At 57.2% G+C, this 20,906-nt stretch overlaps 2 protein-coding genes across 3 annotated transcripts in view; one reads left to right on the top strand and one right to left on the bottom strand.

The window, feature by feature from the left end:
- The window catches only part of FIP1L1 (factor interacting with PAPOLA and CPSF1), a 46,960-nt gene extending 46,480 nt beyond the window's left edge, over positions 1 to 480 (bottom strand). For both annotated transcript variants that reach the window (XM_064149279.1, XM_064149280.1), the window contains exon 1: positions 317 to 480. In XM_064149279.1, coding sequence (XP_064005349.1) covers positions 317 to 398 — 82 coding nt within the window. In that variant the 5' untranslated portion in view covers positions 399 to 480. The remainder of the gene's footprint in view (positions 1 to 316) is intronic.
- Positions 481 to 4,440: 3,960 nt separating this feature from the next.
- The window catches only part of SCFD2 (sec1 family domain containing 2), a 204,546-nt gene continuing 188,080 nt past the window's right edge, over positions 4,441 to 20,906 (top strand). The window contains exons 1-2 of the mRNA XM_064149430.1: positions 4,441 to 5,199; positions 14,363 to 14,531. Coding sequence (XP_064005500.1) covers positions 4,452 to 5,199; positions 14,363 to 14,531 — 917 coding nt within the window. The 5' untranslated portion in view covers positions 4,441 to 4,451. The remainder of the gene's footprint in view (positions 5,200 to 14,362; positions 14,532 to 20,906) is intronic.

Raw genomic sequence — 20,906 nt, 5'->3', positions numbered from 1 at the left:
CGGGGAGGGGGCCGCGTACAGGCCCCGGGACGGCGCGGCTGGAGGGCTGGCCGAGAGGAGGGGACTGGACGGCGGCTGGGGGTGGCGGGATGGAGGGGGCCCTTTTAAACGGCCGCCTGCCTGCCCGCCCGGCGCGGCGGGGTGCGATCGGCCGCGGGCCGGTGAGGCGAGGCAAGGCGGCGCACGCCGCGGCCTACCCTCCCGCCCGCCCTCCCCAGCGTACATCGCCACCCCCCTCCCGCCGCGGCGGGGCACGGCGGCAGGGCGGGCGGGCGGGGGAGGTGGGCCGGGAACGGGGGTCTGGGAAGGTCCGTACCGCCATAGAGCCACTCCTCCTCCTCGTCCCCGGCGGCCCCGCCGAGGTCTGCCGACACCCGCTCCACCTCGCCGGTAGACATGGCCGCCTCCCGCGGGACGCGAGGGCCCAGGCCCGGCGGCGCCGCGGCCTCCCGCTACCGGCCGGCACCGCCGCGACGCTCCGGGCCTCCGCCGGCGCCTCAGCTCCGCCACCGAGCAGGCAACCGAGGGGTTGCGAGCGCCCACCTGGCCCAGCGGCACCGCCGGCGGAGGAACGGCCGCCGCCTGCTCGGCGCTTCCCCTCCCCCGCCGAGTGAGTGACACGCACAGGAAGCGGGCCCGGCCCGGCCCCGCGGCGCCCTGGGCACGGGCATGCGGGGGGGGCCCGGCGGCGCCCGGCCGCTCGGGGAGCCTCCTCCCCGCTGCCGGCCCAGCAGCCGGCCCGGCGCGGCCAGGCGCCCTCTGCTCGCCGAAGGGCCCTCCCGGGCCGGGCCCTGCGGGCGAGGAGAAAGCCAAGGCGAGGCCCCCTGGCTGCCTGCGCTAGGAGCGAGCCGGACCGAAGAGTGAGGGGCAGAGCGGGCAGGCAGTGCCCGGGGCCGTCCACACTGCCGGTTTCCCCTGGGCGTGCTGCCCGTGGCCGGCACTCACCTGGGCCGTGCCTTCCGCAGGCTCCCGAGGCGCGGCGTGCCGCCGAGAGCCTCCCTTGCCTTCCTCCGGCTGCTCTCCGTCCCCGCCGCTCCCGGAGATCCCTCTGCTCTTCTGCTACCCCCGAGCGCCCGTCCGCCCCCTCAGCGCGGATCACCGGCTGCGGGGCCGAGCTCTTCTGGGACACCCTCGCCCATCTCTAGAAGCAGGACTTGGGCAAACGCACCTCCAGCCCGGTGCTGTGCTGCTGCTGGCAGCTGCTGGCAGCTGCCGCCGGGGAAACATAAGCGCTGGATAAACACGCTGCTGCTCCAGCTGCTGCTGCCCCAGCCCTCTGCCCGCCCGGGGACTCTCCCGGCTGCGGACAGTGTTCAAGGCTTAGCAACTCTTCCGAAGAAAAAACAAAAGGGAAATCTATTTTTTTCCGCCTTAGTTTTATTTTTAGCATCAGTAAGCGTTTGACATCTGAATGCTGTGGATGCACCTGAGCACCATGAATGTAACGGTGCATTTAATGGAGAAACGGCTGTTTTAACAGCGGCAGGAGGTGGCAAGCCTGTTGTGTTGGTGCTTTTGTCACTTTGCATCTAGGAATCATGGACTCAAGCAGGTTGGAAGAGAGCTCCAAGCTCAGCCAGCCCAACCTAGCACCCAGCCCTGCCCAACCAACCAGACCATGGCACTAAGTGCCCCAGCCAGGCTTGGCTGCAACACCTCCAGCCACGGCCACTCCACCACCTCCCTGGGCAGCCCATTCCAATGCCAATCACTCTCTCTGCCAGGAGCTTCCTCCTCACAGCCAGCCTAGACCTGCCCTGGCACAGCTTCAGACTCTGTCCCCTTCTTCTGTTGCTGGCTGCCTGGCAGCAGAGCCCAACCCCACCTGGCTACAGCCTCCCTGCAGGCAGCTGCAGGCAGCAATGAGCTCTGCCCTGAGCCTCCTCTGCTGCAGGCTGCACACCCCCAGCTCCCTCAGCCTCTCCTCACAGGGCTCTGCTCCAGGCCCCTCCCCAGCCTTGCTGCCCTTCTCTCCACACCTGCCAGCACCTCAACAGCTCTCTGCAATTCAGGAGCCCACAACTGGACACAGCACTCAAGGGGTGGCCTGAGCAGTGCTGAGCACAGGGGCACAAGAACCTCCCTTGTCCTGCTGCCCACACTGCTCCTGAGCCAGCCCAGGATGCCATTGGCTCTGCTGCCCACCTGGGCACTGCTGCCTCCTCCTCAGCTCCTCTCTCCCAGCACCCCCAGCTCCCTCTCTGCCTGCCTGCTCTCAGCCACTCTGGCCCCAGCTTGTAGTGCTGCTTGGGGTTGTTGTGGCCAAAGTGCAGGACCCTCACCCATCAATCTCATCCCATTGGCCTCTGCCCACCCATCCAGCCTGTCAAATGGATGCTGCATGAAGAACTGCAAGATTCATTTGAAAAGTTAAATACCAACAGTTTTCAGATGTTTTGACCAGTTGTGTGTGCAGTTAAATTTTCCTGCTTCCACAAAAGCCCCCTCCACCACTTTAGCTGGCATCTGAAGCCTCTGCCATTTGTAAGCAGCTGGTTAGATGATGGCTAGTTGAAGGCAGAGCATGAAAAGCAGGGCAGGTACCAACCTGCTGTCCACTGAGCAGTAAGCATCTCAGGGAATCATTGAAATAAGCAGGTTGAAAGAGACCTGTCCAGTGAACTGGCTTGATGGATGCACTCAAAGAGTGGCTGTCAATGGCTCCATGGCCACGTGCAGGCAGTGACGAGTCCCTCAGGGGTCAGTCCTGGCACCAGTCTTGTTCAACATCTTTGTGGGTGCCATGGACAGAGGAACTGAGTGCAGCCTCAGCAAGTTTGCTGCCCACACCAAGCTGTGTGGTGCATCAGCCGGGCTGGAGGGCAGGATCCATCCAGAGGGACCTGGACAGGCTGCAGAGGTGGGCACAAGCCAAGCTCAGAAGCTTCAACAAGACCAAGGGCAAGGTCCTGCAGCTGGGTCAGGGCAATGCCCAGCACAACTCCAGGCTGGGCAGGGACTGGCTGCAGAGCAGCCCTGAGCAGAGGCACTTGGGGGTGCTGGTGGAGGAGAAGCTCCACAGGAGCCAGCAGTGTGCACTTGCAGCCCAGAAAGCCAAGCAGAGCCTGGGCTGCAGCAGCAGCAGTGTGGCCAGCAGGGCCAGGGAGGGGGTTTAGCCTGCAGAAGAGGAGGCTCAGGGCAGAGCTCATTGCTGGCTACAACTACCTGAAGGCAGGCAGTAGCCAGGTGGAGTTGGTCTCCTCTCCCAGACAACCAGCAACAGAATAAGGGGACACAGTCTCAAGCTGTGCCAGGGCAGGTCTAGGCTGGATGATGGGAGAAAGTTCCTGGCAGAGAGAGTGATTGGCATTGGAATGGGCTGCCCAGGGAGGTGGTGGAGTGGCTGTGGCTGGAGGTGTTGAAGCTGGAGGCTGTTGGGGCACTTAGTGCCATGGGTTGGTTCATTAGAGGGTGTTAGGAGGTCCTGGAGGTCTCTTCCAACCTGCTTGCTTCTGTGATTCTGTGATATTTAGCTCAAACCATAAGGAATACGAGCTCATTTTTCCTGACTTTTCAAAAAATCCACGTTGTTTTGAGTTTTCTCTCCCGGGGAAGGTTTCCAACTTAACCCGAGACACCACAACCCCTGCAGGGAGAGGACAAGCCTCACCGCCCCCTCTAACCCTACCGCAGACACCCGAACCCCCGCGGGCTCCCTCGGACCCCTCCAGCAGGCACCCGAACCCCCGCGAGCTCCCTCGGACCCCCCTAGCAGACACCGAACCCCCGCGGGCTCCCCCGGACCCCTCCATCAGACACCGAACCCCCCCCTGCAGACACCGAACCCCCCAGCAGACACCGGACCCCCCAGCAGACACCGATCCCCCCCAGCAGACACCGAACCCCCCCGGCAGACACCGGACCCCCCGGCAGACACCGGACCCCCCCCAGCAGACCCCGGACCCCCCCAGCAGACACCGGACCCCCCCCAGCAGACCCCGGACCCCCCCAGCAGACACCGGACCCCCCCAGCAGACACTCGGACCCCCCCAGCAGACACCGGACCCCCCCAGCAGACCCCGGACCCCCCCAGCAGACACCGGACCCCCCCAGCAGACACTCGGACCCCCCCAGCAGACACCGGACCCCCCCAGCAGACCCCGGACCCCCCCAGCAGACACCGAACCCCCCCCAGCAGACACCGGACCCCCCCAGCAGACACCGAACCCCCCCCAGCAGACACCGGACCCCCCGGCAGACACCGACCCCCTCCAGCAGACACCAAACCCCCGCAGGCTCCCCCGGACTCCCCCAGCAGACACCGGACCCCCCCCAGCAGACACCGAACCCCCCGGCAGACCCCGGACGCCGGCAGCAGCCCCGCGGCGCGGGCGGGACGGCAGCGCTGCCTTTGCTCCGCCCCCGGCCGGCCGCCAGCCAATCCGCGCCCGCTGCGTCATCGTGCCCGCGCCGGCCCGCGCGGTGCGGTGGCTGTCAGCGGCGCCGCGGCCATGGCGGTGCCGGTGCCGGTGGCGGAGCTGCGCCGGCTGTGCCGGCAGGCCTGGGAGCCGCTGCTCGCCAGGGCGAGTGGCGCCGTCGTCTTCCTGGACGCGGCATGCACCGAGGCGCTGCACTGGGGCGGCGGCGGGGCGGGCGAGCTGCTGGCGGCAGGGGCGGTGGCGGTCAGGGCTTTGCCCGCTGAGGCGGGGGCGGCGGCGGGGTCGGCCCGCGTCGTCTGCGCGGTGAGCGGGCCCCTGCGGGGCGGTACGGCCGCCGCCGTGCGCGGCGTGTTGGATCAGGCTGCCGTGCGGCACTGCGTCCTGGTGTGCAGCGGCGAGGGGGAGGACGGCGGGCAGGCCGAGATGGAGGAGACCCTGCGGCGGTGGATGGGCGAAGGTGGCCGCGCCGAGGTGGTGCTGCGGGGCCCGCCGCTCCTGGCACCCATCTCGGCGGAGCTCTGCTTGCTGCCTGGCCTGGCGACGTTCCTTCCGCCTCTCCCCGGCTCCGGCGGGCCCGGCCCCGTGGAGGCCGGGCTGGGTGCCCTGTCCGCCGGTTTGCGGGCGGCGGTGCGGGCTCTGGTGGGCGACCTCGACGCTCTGTTCGCCGCTCTGGGGCTGCGGGAGGAATGCTTCGCCGTGGGCACTCTCAGTAGGGTCGTGGCCGCTGAGCTGGCCAGCTACGCCCCGGCCAGGAACAGGAGGAGGATGGGCACCAGTAAAGCCTCAGTCGTTTTCGTGGACAGGACGCTGGACCTCGCTGGTAAGAAACTCACTGCTGGTGGCAGCTGTCATCTGTGCGGGCCCACAGCCACCCTGGCGGGAGGCTCTCAGAGAGTTGGAGGAGGGACTTTAGTCTGTCAGGTAGTGACAGCACTGGGGGGGATGGAGCAAAGCTGGAGGTGGGGAGATTCAGCGACGTGAGGAGGAAGTTGCTGGGCATGAGAGTGGTGAGAGGCCGGCAGGGGTTGCCCAGGGAGGTGGTTGAGGCCCCATGGCTGGAGGTGTTCAAGGCCAGGCTGGCTGAGGCTGTGGGCAGCCTGATGTAGTGTGCCTGCCCATGGCAGGGGGTTGGAACTGGCTGCTCCTTGTGGTCCCTTCCAACCCTGACTGACTCTGTGATTCTGAGTCTGCAAGGCTTGGGGTGTTGTGTAACCTCAGGCTGTGGTGGCTGCACACACACTGCTGCTCCCCAGCAGGTCATGGAAACCAAGAGGAAACTGTGCTGGAAACAGAAGGGTTTGTTTCTGGCACTCCTACTTTGCTATAGGTCAGAGACTTTAGCTGTGTGAGTCTCCTCTCAAACTGTGAAGGAAATGGGCTGCACAGACTGTGCCTTCTGGATTGCTGTGAATCTTCTCCTGCTATGAGGAGAGACTGAGGAAATTTGGGCTCTTCCATCTGGAGAAGTGAGGACTCCAGTGTGACCTTATGGTGACCTTTCAGTATCTGAAGGGAGCCTGCAAGAAAGCTGGGGAGGGACTTTTGAGGCTGTCACGTAGTGATAGGACTTGGGGGGGATGGAAGCAAGCTAGAAATGGGGAGATTCAGCCTGGAGGTTAGGAAGAAGTTGTTCAGCATGAGGGTGGTGAGAGCCTGGAAAGTGGAAGGGGTTGCCCGGGGAGGTGGTGGAAGCCTCATGCCTGGAGGTGTTTAAGGCCAGGCTGGAAGAGGCTGTGGACAACCTGATCTAGTGTGAGGTGTGTGATTGGATAGGGCTGGGTGCTAGGTTGGACTGGATGATCTTGGAGGTCTCTTCCAACCTGGTTGACTCTATGATTCTATGTCCCTGGGCATGGCAGGGGGGTTGGAACTGGCTGATCCTTTTGGTCCCTTCCAACCCTGACTGATTCTAGGATTCTATTGCTCCCTGGCTCAGCTTGTCAGCCTTGGCATTCTACCTGTCTAAAGAAGTAGATATCTATGTATACACTTAGCTAGATCTATATGCCTCAAAGTGTCTGTGAGTGCATATATCACAGGCACACTGGATGTTAGGGGTTGGAAGGGACCCAAGGAGATCATCCAGTCCAACCCCCTGCCAGAGCAGGACAATGCAATGTAACACGGATCACAGAGGAACACATCCAGACAGGCCTTGAAAGGCTCCAGAGAAGGAGACTCCACAGCCTCTCTGGGCAGCCTGTGCCAGGGCTCTGGGACCCTTCCAGGCAAGAAGTTCCCCTTGTGTTGAGCTGGAACCTTCTGTGCTGCAGCTTCCATCCATTGCTGCTTGTCCTATCCCAGGGAGCAGTGAGCAGAGCCTGTCCCCCCATCCCTGGCATATATAGGGAAGGTTGTGCTGTGCTTTGTACTTTGCCTTTGAATGACTCAGTTACACCTGACTGATGCTGTGAAGTTGGCAAACCATAGAATCATAGAACCAAGCAGGTTAGCAGAGAGCTCCAAGCTCAGCCAGTCCAACCTAGCACCCAGCCCTATCCAGTCAACCAGACCATGGCACTAAGTGCCCCAGCCAGGCTTGGCTGCAACACCTCCAGCCACGGCCACTCCACCACCTCCCTGGGCAGCCCATTCCAATGCCAATCACTCTCTCTGCCAGCAACTTCCTCCTCACATCCAGCCTAGACCTGCCCTGGCACAGCTTCAGGCTGTGTCCCCTTGTTCTGGTGCTGGCTGCCTGGCAGCAGAGCCCAACCCCACCTGGCTACAGCCTCCCTGCAGGCAGCTGCAGGCAGCAATGAGCTCTGCCCTGAGCCTCCTCTGCTGCAGGCTGCACACCCCCAGCTCCCTCAGCCTCTCCTCACAGGGCTCTGCTCCAGGCCCCTCCCCAGCCTTGCTGCCCTTCTCTCCACACCTTCCAGCACCTCAACAGCTCTCTGCAATTCAGGAGCCCACAGCTGGACACAGCACTCCAGGGCTGGCCTGAGCAGTGCTGAGCACAGGGGTGGGTTGAAGAACCTCCCTTGTCCTGCTGCCCACACTGCTCCTGAGCCAGCCCAGGATGCCATTGGCTCTGCTGCCCACCTGGGCACTGCTGCCTCCTCTTCAGCTCCTCTCTCCCACCACCCCCAGCTCCCTCTCTGCCTGGCTGCTCTCAGCCACTCTGGCCCCAGCCCCAAGTGCTGCTTGGGGTTGTTGTGGCCAAAATGCAGAACCCTGCACTTGGCCTTGTTCAATCTCATCCCATTGGCCTCTGCCCACCCATGCAGCCTGGCCAGGTCCCTCTGCAGGGCTCTGCTACCCATTGACTGCAGCATCTTCCAAGTAGGCACATTGGTGGGTTGACACTAATGGCTTCTTAAAGGAAACAAAGCCACATCTTTTTCCTTCCTTACCATACCAGCTGATGCCTTGAAAACCTAAATCCTGGGGCCTGCAGAGCACAGTAGTCCCCTTTTTATCAGCCAGGCTGAAGCTGTGACACAGGAGGCAAACCTTGCTTAAATTATTGTGGTGCCTCGAGGTTGCAAGGCTGCAGCTGTGAGGGGTGAAGGCAGCTGAAAATATTCAAGTGGTGTCAGCTGAGTGCTGTGGGTCAGGGTGCAGCCTGTGCTGTGGTGTGGGCTGCAAAGGCTCTTGCTGTTGCACACCATTTTTTTTTGCTAGTGTAGGGTTTGAAATGCTTCACATGTCAGAGAAGCTTTGCAGAGATAAGCAAAGAAGTGGAAAGAAGTTTAGCCTGTTTAAAAAGACCCTGCAGGTGGCTGGGTCGTTGCAGAGGACTTGGAAATTACAAGGTTTGAGTGTTTCTGCTCTCCAAATTTACTGCTCTCTACAGATGTTGCAGTAGCTGGCTGTGAGAGATGGGGAAGTCTGTCATATCTCTGCTGCTGTGCTTGGCTGTGAGCTTTCAGGCTCCTGCTGCTGGGGTGCAAGTTTTATGTGGGGTGGGTTTGGTTTTGAGCAGGGTGAGGTTGTGGTGGGTATTGATTTAAGAAAGATGCTGAGGTGCTGGAAGGTGTGGAGAGAAGGGCAGCAAGGCTGGGGAGGGGCCTGGAGCACAGCCCTGTGAGGAGAGGCTGAGGGAGCTGGGGGGGTGCAGCCTGCAGCAGAGGAGGCTCAGGGCAGAGCTCATTGCTGCCTGCAGCTGCCTGCAGGGAGGCTGTAGCCAGGTGGGGTTGGGCTCTGCTGCCAGGCAGCCAGCAACAGAAGAAGGGGACAGAGTCTGAAGCTGTGGCAGGACAGGTCTAGGCTGGATGTTGTTAGGAAGTTCCTGGCAGAGAGAGTGATTGGCATTGGAATGGGCTGCCCAGGGAGGTGGTGGAGTGGCTGTGGCTGGAGGTGTTGCAGCCAAGCCTGGCTGGGGCACTTAGTGCCATGGTCTGGTTGGTTGGGCAGGGCTGGGTGCTAGGTTGGGCTGGCTGAGCTTGGAGCTCTCTCCCAACCTGCTGGATTCTGTGTTCCCTGGAGGTGTTTCAGAGGAGGCTGGATGAGGCACTTAGTGCCATGGGTTAGTTAATTAGGTTAGGTGCTAGGTTGGACTGGATGATCTCAGAGGTCTTTTCCAACCTGGTTCATTCTGTGATTGTTTGTGCTTTTGTGTTAGTGGTTTGGTTGGTTAATTTGGATAAGACTGAGTAGCCAGCACAGGGGGATGGATAACTGACTGCTTTCATTTTCCTTTCTCAGGACAAATGAGGAAGTAGATCTGTCCTATGGCAAGGTGGAAGGATGCTGTAGTTTGCCTTGAATGCTGTGTGTTGCTTCCTGGGAACAGGTTGCTTTCCAGCACTGTTTAGTAAGGTCAGCTTAAGGTAAAGCTGGATGAAAGAATCTGGCAAAGCATTTGATAAGCCTTGGAAATGGAGCTCAAGATATCCATGGAATATCCTTGGTTGGAAGAGACCTCAAAAATCATCCTGCCTAACCTTTGATCCAGTACTGCAAAGTCACCACTGAACCATGTCCCTAAGCACCAGCTCCCACCACTCCCCTAGGGATGGTGACTCTATCACTGCCCTGGGTAGATCATTCCAGTGTTTAGGATCCCTTTCTGTCCAGAAGTATCTCCTAATATCCAACCTAAACCTCCCCTGGCACAGCTTGCATTCCTTTCATAGAACCAAGCAGGTGGGAAGAGAGCTCCAAGCTCATTCAGTCCAAACTGGCACCCAGCCCTGGCCAATCACCTAGACCATAGAACCAAGCAGGTTGGAAGAGAGCTCCAAGCTCATTCAGTCCAAACTAGCACCCAGCCTTAGCCAATCACCTAGACCTTAGAATCATAGAATCAAGCAGGTTGGAAGAGAGCTCCAAGCTCAGCCAGCCCAACCTAGCACCCAGCCCTGCCCAACCAACCAGACCATGGCACTAAGTGCCCCAGCCAGGCTTGGCTTCAACACCTCCAAGGACAGCAACTCCACCACCTCACTGGGCAGCCCATTCCAGTGGCAGATCTCTCCTCTAGTCCTGCCACTTGCCACCAGAGAGATGAGGCTGTCCCCCTCCTCACTCCAGCCTCCTCTTCAGGTAGTTCAGCTTCTTTCAAGGGAGAGTTGTAAACATTTTATGCCTGCTGATATTTTAAGCCCTGCAGTCCCTGAGGCAATGCATTGCCTAAGAAAGCTGCATCACAGGAATTGTCCCACTAGAGTCCTTTAATTGTAAAGTCCTCCTAGTTGTGGACTTACTCTGAAGAGGATTGGGTGAGTCTGCAGTGTGGAAGCATCATCACAACTTAAACATCTCTAGGAATGAGGCTTCCACCACCTCCCTGGGTAACCTCTTCCATGCTCCCACCACCCTCATGCTGAAGAACTTCTTCCTAACATCCAGGCTGAATCATAGAATCAGCCAAGTTGGAAGAGACCTCCCAGCTCATCCAGTCCAACCTAGCACCCAGCTGTATCCAATCAGCCAGACCATGGCACTAAGTGCCCCAGCCAGGCTTTGCTTGAGCATTCCTAGCTTGGTTCCATTCCCCCCAGTCCTATCACTACCTGGCATCCTAAAAAGTCCCTTCCCAGCTTTCTTGTAGCCCACTTAAGATACCGAAAGGCTACAGTAGTGTTGCCTTGGAGCCTTCTCCTCTCCAGACTGAACAGCCCCAGCTCCCTCAGAGGTTCCTCAGAGGTCTCTTCCAGCCTTGGCAATTCTGTGGCTCTGTGAGATGTAAGCTCTTGTGTATCCTCAGGGCTGGACATGTGCCTGCCATCAAGGCTCCTGTTTTGCATTGGTCAGGTAACTTATTGTCTCTCTGACACTTGGGTCTTGTGCCTGTTGGCAGCATTAAAAGCTGCCAGCTGGTAATGAGAAGCTGCTGAGTGGCCTCAACATTGATGAGGAGAGAGAATGGAAACCAATCCTGTGCAGCCTGCTGGAGTCAGTGCAGTTGGAAAGTGACTCTCTGTGATTTCCTGGCCTCCTCTCATGAGGTTACCTGTCTGTCCAGCCTGGGCTGATTTGTGTTGTTGGACAGGATGATGGTGATTGGTAACACTTGAGGAGATGTTTTGTGATTGATTTGACAAGGAACAGCAAAAGCCATTAGTGCCTGCAGACCAGTGGGAGCCTGAAGGATTAGCAGTTAGGGCAGTCAAGGAATCACAGAATGCTGGAGAGGACCTCCAGAGAGCAACTCTCATCTGATCGGTTTAAGAGTGGTGGTAGTGAACAGAGCACACAGAATCACCCAGAATGAGAATTGCAGCATCAGAGGGTCAGGCAGGTTGGCAGAGAGCTCCAAGCTCAGCCAGCCCAACCTAGCACCCAGCCCTGCCCAACCAACCAGACCATGGCACTAAGTGCCCCAGCCAGGCTTGGCTGCAACACCTCCAGCCACGGCCACTCCACCACCTCCCTGGGCAGCCCATTCCAATGCCAATCACTCTCTCTGACAGCAACTTCCTAACAACATCCAGCCACAACCTGCCCTGGCACAGTTTGAGGCTGTGTCCCCTTGTTCTGGTGCTGGCTGCCTGGCAGCAGAGCCCAACCCCACCTGGCTACAGCCTCCCTGCAGGCAGCTGCAGGCAGCAATGAGCTCTGCCCTGAGCCTCCTCTGCTGCAGGCTGCACACCCCCAGCTCCCTCAGCCTCTCCTCACAGGGCTCTGCTCCAGGCCCCTCCCCAGCCTTGCTGCCCTTCTCTCCACACCTTCCAGCACCTCAACAGCTCTCTGCAATTCAGGAGCCCACAACTGGACACAGCACTCCAGGGCTGGCCTGAGCAGTGCTGAGCACAGGGGTGGGCACAAGAACCTCCCTTGTCCTGCTGCCCACACTGCTCCTGAGCCAGCCCAGGATGCCACTGGCTCTGCTGCCCACAGGACAGGTGGTGGTTTGCTCGGTTGGTTAAGGCTGGTAACTGACTGCTCTCATAGTCCTTGCCCAGTACAAAAGAGAAAGTAGATCTCTCTTATTGCAAGGTGCCTTGTCTGGCTAAATGGACAGCAAGTGTGGAGGGCGAGAGAGAGAGAGAGACATTGCTTGCAGGGGTGGGGGAGGAGGTTCAGGAGGCTGCCATCTGTTTTCCATGCCTCTCACTCTGTGAGTGTTGCTGAGTGCTGTGTGGCTGACAAGAGGCTGAGCCAGCGAGAGGAGCGTGGAGCTCTTGCAGAGCAGATGGCTTTGGGAGCTGCAGAGACGGCACAGCTCACTTCATCTGCACTCAGAGTGCTTTGGGGCTGGGCTGGGCATGGTAGGAAGGAAAGCTGCTGTCATGCTGTGGCTCTTGCAGCCTCTGCTCAAACAAATTGGTGTTCTGAGTCCAGCAGGTGCTGGACACGTGTGCTTGCCTTGCCTTCTGTGGGCAGAGCCATTGTCAACGTGGAGTTGGACTTCACTTTTCTCTTCCCTTTTCATCCCTGCTTCTCTTTTCAACTTCCAATCCAGAGGGCTTGATAAAGCCTGAGGTGGTTTTACAGCCTGAGTGCCAGGTTTGCTGCAGAGAACCTCCTCCTTATGCAACATCAGTTAATAATCTGACCCCACTAAAGTAAGAGCCTTGATTATGTCCATCTCTGGAGGTGTTTGAGGCCAGGCTGGCTGAGGCTGTGTGCAGCCTGCTCTAGGGTAGGGTGTCCCTGGGCATGGCAGGGGGGGTTGGAACTGGCTGCTCCTTGTGGTCCCTTCCAACCCTGCCTGATTCTATGATTCTGATTCAATGATTCTGTGTTCTTGGAGCATGTGCAGCTGCCTCAGCTGTTGAAGCAAACCTCCTCTGCCTTTGGACATGATGAGAAGTGAGAGCAGATAGGGTGCTACATGGGCAGACTTGGACAGAGTGGGGCCATACCCTTGGAAGGCTTTTTTATTCCCTTCCTCTTGTTATTGGCTTCAGCAGTCCTCATTCTGCTGTGAGTAAAGCCAGGAGGAAAATACCAAGCTCAGCACTGATGTTCTAGGGGGAGCTGTCCCTGCCTATGGACTGGATGAGCTTTGAGGGCCCTTCTAACCTAAACCATTCTACGTCCAGCCCTGTAGTGATAGCTGAACCCTAGCTAAAGTGACAGACTGAAAACACCTTCAACTTGTTGCTGCTTTAAAGGCACTAAAGTTTCTGGTCCCTCTCTCAGGCTGTTTCACAGTTGTCACAGAATCCTGAGGGTGGGAAGGAACCTCTGGAGATGATCCAGTCCAAACCTTGACCACTTCATCATGTTTTTCCTGCTTTGGTGTGGCTCACAGTCTGACATGCTTTGTAAGCTGGTTGTAGTGCCTGTGTTGAGGGTTCATGAGTGGAAAGAAGAGCCCTGTGCTTTTGGGATCAGGAGAGCTGGAGGGAACGCAGCAGCTGGAACTCAGTTGCTCTTGGAGTGTGGTCAGGTTGATATTCTGTGCTATATAGAATGGGCTGGCTTGGAAGGGACCTCCAAAGCTCAAGCAGTCCAACCCCCCCTCTTCACTCAGCAAGGGCATCCTCAACTAGATCAGGTTGCCCACAGCTCTGTCCAGCATCACCTTGGATGCAATGGGGCCACAACCACCTCCCTGGGCAACCTGTTCTGGTATTCCACCAGCCTCATGGAGGTTGTAGCCAGGTGGGGTTGGGCTCTGCTGCCAGGCAGTCAGCAACAGAAGAAGGGGACACAGCCTGGAGCTGTGGCAGGGCAGGTCTAGGCTGGCTGTGAGGAGGAAGTTCCTGGCAGAGAGAGTGATTGGCATTGGAATGGGCTGCCCAGGGAGGTGGTGGAGTGGCCGTGGCTGGAGGTGCTGAAGCCAAGCCTGGCTGGGGCACTTAGTGCCATGGTCTGGTTGGTTGGGCAGGGCTGGGTGCTAGGTTGGGCTGGCTGAGCTTGGAGCTCTCTTCCAACCTACTGGATTCTATGATCTTAGATGTCTTTTGGGTCTCTCAGTATTTTACTCTTCCTACAAACCCCTGCCACAGAATCACAGAATATCAGGGGATGAAAGAGACCTTCAGAGGTCACTGAGTCCAGCCCCCCCTGCCAGAACTTAGAGTGGCCTTCCAGTCCAACCTATTACCCAGGTCTGCAGCCTGGAGAGGAGAAGGCTTGGAGGAGATCTTGGAGTGGCCTTGCAGGATCTGAAGTGGGCTACAAGAGGGCTGGGGAGGGACTATTGACAAGGTCTGGGAATGACAGGATGAGGAGGAATGGGTTTGAACTGGCAGAGGGGAGATTGAAACTGGATGTTAGGAAGAAGCTGTTTGCAGTGAGGGTGGTGAGACACTGGCACAGGTTGCCCAGGGAGGTTGTGGAGCACAGAAGCAACCAATGTGATCTTTGATCACATTGGTTGCTTCTGTGCTCCACAACCTCCCTGGAGGTGTTCAAGGCCAGGTTGGATGAGACCTGTTCTAGTGGGAGGTGTCCCTGCCTATGTTGGGGTGTTAGAACTGGCTGAGCTTTGAGCTCCCTTCCAACCTAAACCATTCCATGATTCTATGGTTGTTATTTTTCACCCTCAGTTCCTTCTCTTTCCTCTGTTGGTTTTGGGTTCAATTTTGTCCTGGTTCCCTATCTGGGGTTACTTATCTGGGCGCTCTTTTCCCCCTCCCCAGGAGCAGTTGGCCATCACGGTGACAATCTTGCAGAGAAGATACTTTCTGTGCTTCCCAAGCTCCCTGGCCACAAGACTGATGTGATGGTGAACATGGTGGAACTCACAGCACTGCAGGCTACAGCTGAAACTTGCAGCATCCTAGCACCTGGCTGCTTAGCACAACCCAAGTAAATCCTCTTTTCTTCTTTCTTTTGTTTCTGAGGTGTGGAATGTGTTTGGTGTGGAATTTGTGTGTTGTGGGGGGGGGGAAAAAGCACTGAGCAAAGAATAGAATCACAGAAGCAGCCAGGCTGGAAAAGCCTCTCAGGATCACCAAGTCCAACCCAGAACCCTGCTCTGCAAGGTGTACCCTAAACCAGAGCCCCAAGCACCACAGCCAAACCACCTTTAAACACAGCCAGGCTTGGGGACTCCAACACCTCTCTGGGCAGCTCATCCCAGTGCCTGACCACTCCTGTTGGGAAAATAGGAGTCTAAACCTACCCAGGTTTAGGTGGCAGCTTGAGGCCATTCCCTCTTCTACTATCAGTAGTGACCTGTACAAGAGACCAGCACCAACCTCTCCACAAGGTCCTTTCAGGTAGCTGTAGACAGTGATGAAGTCTCCCCTCAGCCTCCTCTGTTTCACACTACCCATCCCCAGCTCCTTCAGTCTCTCCTCATCAGATTTATTCCCCAGGCCTTTCTCCAGCTTCCTTGCCCTCCTCTGCACTGCCTCCAGCACCTCCACATCTCACTTGTATTGAGGTGCCCCAAACTGAACACAACACTCGAGCTGTGGCCTCCCCAGAGCAGAGCCCCAGGGGACAGTCCCCTCCCTGCTCCTGCTGGCCACAGCACTGCTAATCCCAGCCAGGATGCCTTTGGCTTTCTTTGCCACCTGGGCACACTGCTGGCTCATATTGAGTGGTTTGTCCATTACAACCCCCAGGTCCCTCTCTGCAGGCAGCTCTCCAGCCACACTGCCCCAAGCCTGTAGCCTTGCCTGGAGATGTTGGGGCCCAAGTGCAGGACCTGGCATTGACCTTGTTGGAGCTCATCCCAGTAACATTGGCCCCTGGATCCAACCTATCCAAGTCCTTCTGTAGAGCCTCCCTACCCTCATGATGATCAACACTGCCAGCCAGCTTGGTGCCATCTGCAAACTCACTGCTGACACACTCTGTGTCTGCATCAAGGTCATCAATAAAGATGGCAAACAGAAGTGGTCCCCACACGGAGCCCTGGGGGACACCACTTGTGCCTGGCTGCCAGCTGGCTTTAACTCCACTCACCATACCCTATGATCTGCACATGGTGCATGGGAAGGAGCATTCCCCTGCCTGTCAGTTCTCTGTTTGCTCTGGCCAGTGGAAGTGCCACACCATGCCCAGAGACAGGACCAGACTGCAGTCACAGCCAAATGGGATGTGTAGAAGCTCTTCTGCATAGAGTTTTGTGTCCAGACTGCTGCATTTCATAGAATCACAGAATGTCAGGGGCTGGAAGGGACTTCCAAAGCTCATTCAGTCCAACCCCCCTGCCAGAGCAGGGTCACCCAAAGCAGATCATACAGGAATGCATCCAGCTCTTGAGTATCTCCAAAGAGGAAGACTCCACAACCCCCCTGGGCAGCCTGTTCCAGTGCTCTGTCACCCTCACAGGGCTAAAATTCCTCCTGAGGTTCACATGGAACCTCCTATTCCTCAACCTCCACCCATTGCCATTTGTCCTGGCACTGGGCATCCACATTGCATGTTCAGAATGTGTCTCAGATGCTTTGATTCTTTTCTCTCAAGTATTATTTGAGCATCCTGTGATGGTAGGGGTGAGGGAGAGAGAGAAAGAGAGAGAGGTCTGCTGCTGCATCCACACAGCTTACTATATTTAACTCTCCTCGTGGAATGCCTCTCCAGCAGAAACATCTGGGCTCAGTTACAGAGTTAGCAGGCAGCATTAATGAATAATTTATGGCTGGTGTGGTGAAATAAAGCAGAGTTCTTCTCTCAGACCTCAGGAAATAATGGACTTCTGTAAAGATTTATATGGCAATGGAAATGCCACATGCTGCTGAGCTTACTGCACTTGGAAGGTGTTCTCTTGCAGTCTCAAGCACAACTCCAGGCTGGGCAGTGAGTGGCTGGAGATCAGCCCTGAGCAGAGGCACTTGGGGGTGCTGCTGGAGGAGAAGCTCCACAGGAGCCAGCAGTGTGCACTTGCAGCCCAGAAGGCCAAGCAGAGCCTGGGCTGCAGCAGCAGAAGTGTGGCCAGCAGGGCCAGGGAGGGGATTCTGCCCCTCTGCTCTGCTCTGCTCTGCTCTGCTCTGCTGAGACCCCACCTGGAGTCCTGCATCCAGCTCTGGAGCCCCTGGGACAAGAGGGCTGTGGAGATGCTGGAGAGTGTCCAGAGCAGGGCCAGGAGGATGCTGAGAGGCTGCAGCAGCTCTGCTGTGAGCACAGCCTGAAAGAGTTGGGGCTGTGCAGGCTGGAGCAGAGGAGGCTCCCAGGGGACCTTCTTGTGGCCTTCCAGGATCCTGCAGGAAGGCTGCAGAGGGACTTTGCATCAGGGGCTCTAGAGACAGCCCAAGGGGCAATGGTTTGGAGCTGAGGCAGAGCAGGCTGAGAGTGGAGCTGAGGAAGGAGTTGTTGAGTGTGAGGGTGCTGAGAGTGTGTCCCAGGCTGCCCAGGGAGGCTGTGGCTGCCTCCTTGCTGGGGGTGCTGCAGGCCAGGCTGGATGAGGCCTTGAGCAGCTGAGTGTAGCTGAGAGGTGTCCCTGGGCATGGTGTGGAGGTTGGAGAAGCTGAGCTCTGAGCTCCCTTCCAACCTGAACCATTCTTTGATCAAGGCTAATCAGGGAAATCCTGAGCCCACTGCACTCAAGGAGCATTCCCCTGGGAATGCAAAGGCTTGCACAGAAGTCCTGCATTAGGACTGTACCCAAAATCTTTAGAATCCCTCCAAAGTCTTGAAAAGCATTGAATGTTTTAGGGGAGACCTAACAGCAGCCTGCCAGCAGCTGAAGGGGGCTGCAAGAAGGCTGCAGAGAGACTGTTTGCAAAGGCCTGCAGGGACTGGATAAGGGCAATGGCTGTAAATCAGAGCAGGGCAGGTTGGAATTGGATATAAGGAGCAAGTTCCCTACCATGAGAGTAGTGGAGCACTGCAACAGGTTGCCCTGGGAGGTGGTTGAGGCCTCATCCCTGGAGATATTCAAGGTGAGGCTTGAGGGGACCTTGAGTTATAGTAGGGGAGACCTAATAGCAGCCTGCCAGTAGCTAAAGTGGGCTACAAGAAGGCTGCAGAGAGACTGTTTGCAGAGGCCTGCAGGGACAGGATGAGGGCAATGGCTGCAAATTAGAGCAGGGCAGGTTGAAATTGGATACAAGGAACAAGTTCTGTACCCTGAGGGTAGTGAAACACTGCAGCAGGTTTCCCTGGCAGATAGTCAGGGTCCCATCCCTGGAGATATTCAAGGGGAGACTTGAGAGGGCTGTGGGCAACCTGATCTAGTGGAGGATGTCCCTGCTGGGGGCTGGCTGAGCTTTGGAGGTCCCTTCCCAGGCAGACCATGCTGTGATGCTGTGATCTCAGCGGAGCACAGCACCGCAGTCGTCTCGGAGCCGTCTGGCTGTGATGTGAATTTAAACTGAGAGATTCTTTGTGCTTGCATGGCAAAGAAACAGAGCAGCAAGGATTAAAACTGGGAAGGAGATGAAAGTCTCCCTTTTAAGATGGGGAATAGGCTTTTTGTTTATCTTTTTCTTTAATGGATGCTTCCATTCTCAGTTGGTTTTTTTAACTGCTGGTTGAGTTTACACCGAGCATCTGAAGGATGTCAGAGCAGTTGCTCTTCCTAACACAGAATTGATTACAACCTAAGCTTTGGGGGGAGGATGATTCTGGGATCCTTGGGGGATATTCAGTTTTCATTTTAAAGTGTTTCTTTTATGCCAGCTGAAAAGATTCATTCAACAGTGAAAGAGAAATCAACCCCAACCAACCCACAACTGTTGCTTTCTGGCGTGCATTAGTTCAGGAAGGCTTGCAGTAAGAAGGTGATTTTGGGGCAGTGTTATTCTTCAATGGGCTGGGAATTTATGGCATAAATCAGAAGTAGTTTTCCTTTCTGGGATGTTAATATTAAAGAGGAAATATTAATGCTGCACTGAGAAAATCCAGATGACAGCCACCCTATTGCTTCATCTCCACGGAGAAGCTTGTGGAGGAGGAAGGGTTAGACCAAAACAGTGGATGGGAAAGCAGGGAGAGGGATTACTGCTCCCTCTGAACTGCTTTTGGGTCTGGCCTGGTCTGGTCAGGCCAGAATCTTCATCTCTCTTGAATTGAGAAGCCTTTGAATTAAAGCAGTAATAATTAATTAAATGAATTAAAGCAAATTATGACATCCTGGGCTGGCTCAGGAGCAGTGTGGGCAGCAGGACAAGGGAGGTTCTTGTGCCCCTGTGCTCAGCACTGCTCAGGCCAGCCCTGGAGTGCTGTGTCCAGTTGTGGGCTCCTGAATTGCAGAGAGCTGTTGAGGTGCTGGCAGGTGTGGAGAGAAGGGCAGCAAGGTTGGGGAGGGCCTGGAGCAGAGCCCTGTGAGGAGAGGCTGAGGGAGCTGGGGGTGTGCAGCCTGCAGCAGAGGAGGCTCAGGGCAGAGCTGATTGCTGCCTGCAGCTGCCTGCAGGGAGGCTGTAGCCAGGTGGGGTTGGGCTCTGCTGCCAGGCAGCCAGCAACAGAACAAGGGGACAGAGTCTGAAGCTGTGGCAGGGCAGGTCTAGGCTGGATGTTGTTAGGAAGTTCCTGCCAGAGAGAGTGATTGGCATTGGAATGGGCTGCCCAGGGAGGTGGTGGAGTGGCTGTGGCTGGAGGTGTTGCAGCCAAGCCTGGCTGGGGCACTTAGTGCCATGGTCTGGTTGGTTGGGCAGGGCTGGGTGCTAGGTTGGGCTGCCTGAGCTTGGAGCTCTCTTCCAGCCTGCTTGGTTCTATGATTCTATGGTGGTGGTGGTGGTTCAGGAGCAGCAGGGTGCTGCTGGCGCTCTCTGGGCTGGCTCCTTTCCTGTCCCAGCTCCTGCAGCCCTGCTCCAGCTCTTGGGCTGCTGCCTGCTTCCCTCTGCTGGGAGCTGCCTGCTCTTGCTCGGCTGGGACCTGGCCTGCTGCCTCAGCTGCAGTGCCCTCTTGAGCCCTGCTCCTCAGGATTGCTTTTAAACAAAACAACTCCCCCAGGCTAACCAGAGAACAAACTCCCACCCCTGTACAGCCTTTCTGAGCACGGTGAGCAAAGCAGAGTTCAGCTGCAGGCTTTGTGGATAGCAGACATCAGAGCCCATAAAAAGAACCCTGAAGTGTCCCTTCACCAATGCCAGGAGAAGAGACTGGGGGAGTTGGGGCTGTTCAGTCTGCAGAGGAGAAGGCTCCCAGGTGACCTTACTGTGGCCTTTCAGTAACTTAAGGGAGCTACAAGAAAGCTGGGGAGGGACTTTTAGGCTGTCAGGGAGTGACAGAACTGCATGGGGGATGGAACAAAGCTAAAGTTGGGTAGATTCAGACTGGATGTTAGGAAGAAGTTGTTGAGCAGGAGAGTGGTGAGAGCCTGGAAGGGGTTGCCCAGGGAGGTGGTGGAAGACTCATGCCTGGAGGTGTTTGAGGCCAGGCTGGCTGAGGCTGTGTGCAGCCTGCTCTAGGGTAGGGTGTCCCTGGGCATGGCAGGGGGTTGGAACTGGCTCATCCTTGTGGCCCTTCCAGCCCTGCCTGATTCTGTGATTCTATGCAATTGCAGCCCAGCCCTGTGCTTCTAGGACTGATGCTGTGCCACACAGGCCCATTTTTGTGCTTTAAAGGGGTTTTCTGGGGCTACCTTTTGCTTTTCTCAGCCATTCAGAAGGTGCTTCAACCAGTTCAGGAGAGACAGGGACCTGCTGGACAGAGTCCAGCAGAGAGCCATGAGGGTGACTGGGGCAGTTGAGCATCTCCCCTATGGAGAGAGCCTGAGAGCCCTGGGGCTGTTTGGTCTGCAGAAGAGAAGGCTGAGAGGAGATCTGAGCAATGTGCACAAATCTCTGAGGGGTGGGGGTCAGTGCCTGGGGCCAAGCTCTTTTTGGTGCTCAGCAGCAATAAGCCAAGGAGCAACAGCTACAAACTGGAGTAGAGAAGGTTTCAGCTCAACAGGAGGAGAAACTTCTTTGCAGTGAGGGTGCAGAGCCCTGGAGCAGGCTGCCCAGAGAGGTTGTGGAGTCTCCTGCTCTGGAGCCTTTCCAAACCCACCTGGATGCATTCCTGTGTGACCTACCCTGGGTGATGCTGCCTTGGCAGGGAGCTTGGACTGGCTGATCTCTGGAGGTCTCTTTCAGCCTCTAAGGTTCTGTGATTCTGTGCTGCTCTAAGCAGTGGATGGGGCAGCAGGGGATGCCCACAACACAGCATCTCCAGCTGCCACCACCTTCGTGGCCTGGCAGTGTTCCTGCTTACCACTTTACCCAGACAAGCTGAGAGCATTGAGGCTTACTCAGAATCTCCTCACTGCTTGAAATTTCTCAAGGCATCTTCTTGCAGGGAATAACAGCC

The sequence above is a fragment of the Pogoniulus pusillus genome, chromosome 9 (assembly GCF_015220805.1).
Source record: "Pogoniulus pusillus isolate bPogPus1 chromosome 9, bPogPus1.pri, whole genome shotgun sequence".
Classification (NCBI taxonomy): Eukaryota; Metazoa; Chordata; class Aves; order Piciformes; family Lybiidae; genus Pogoniulus; species Pogoniulus pusillus.
Note: the sequence above shows the minus strand (reverse complement) of the source record. Positions and strands in the feature narration are given on the sequence as shown.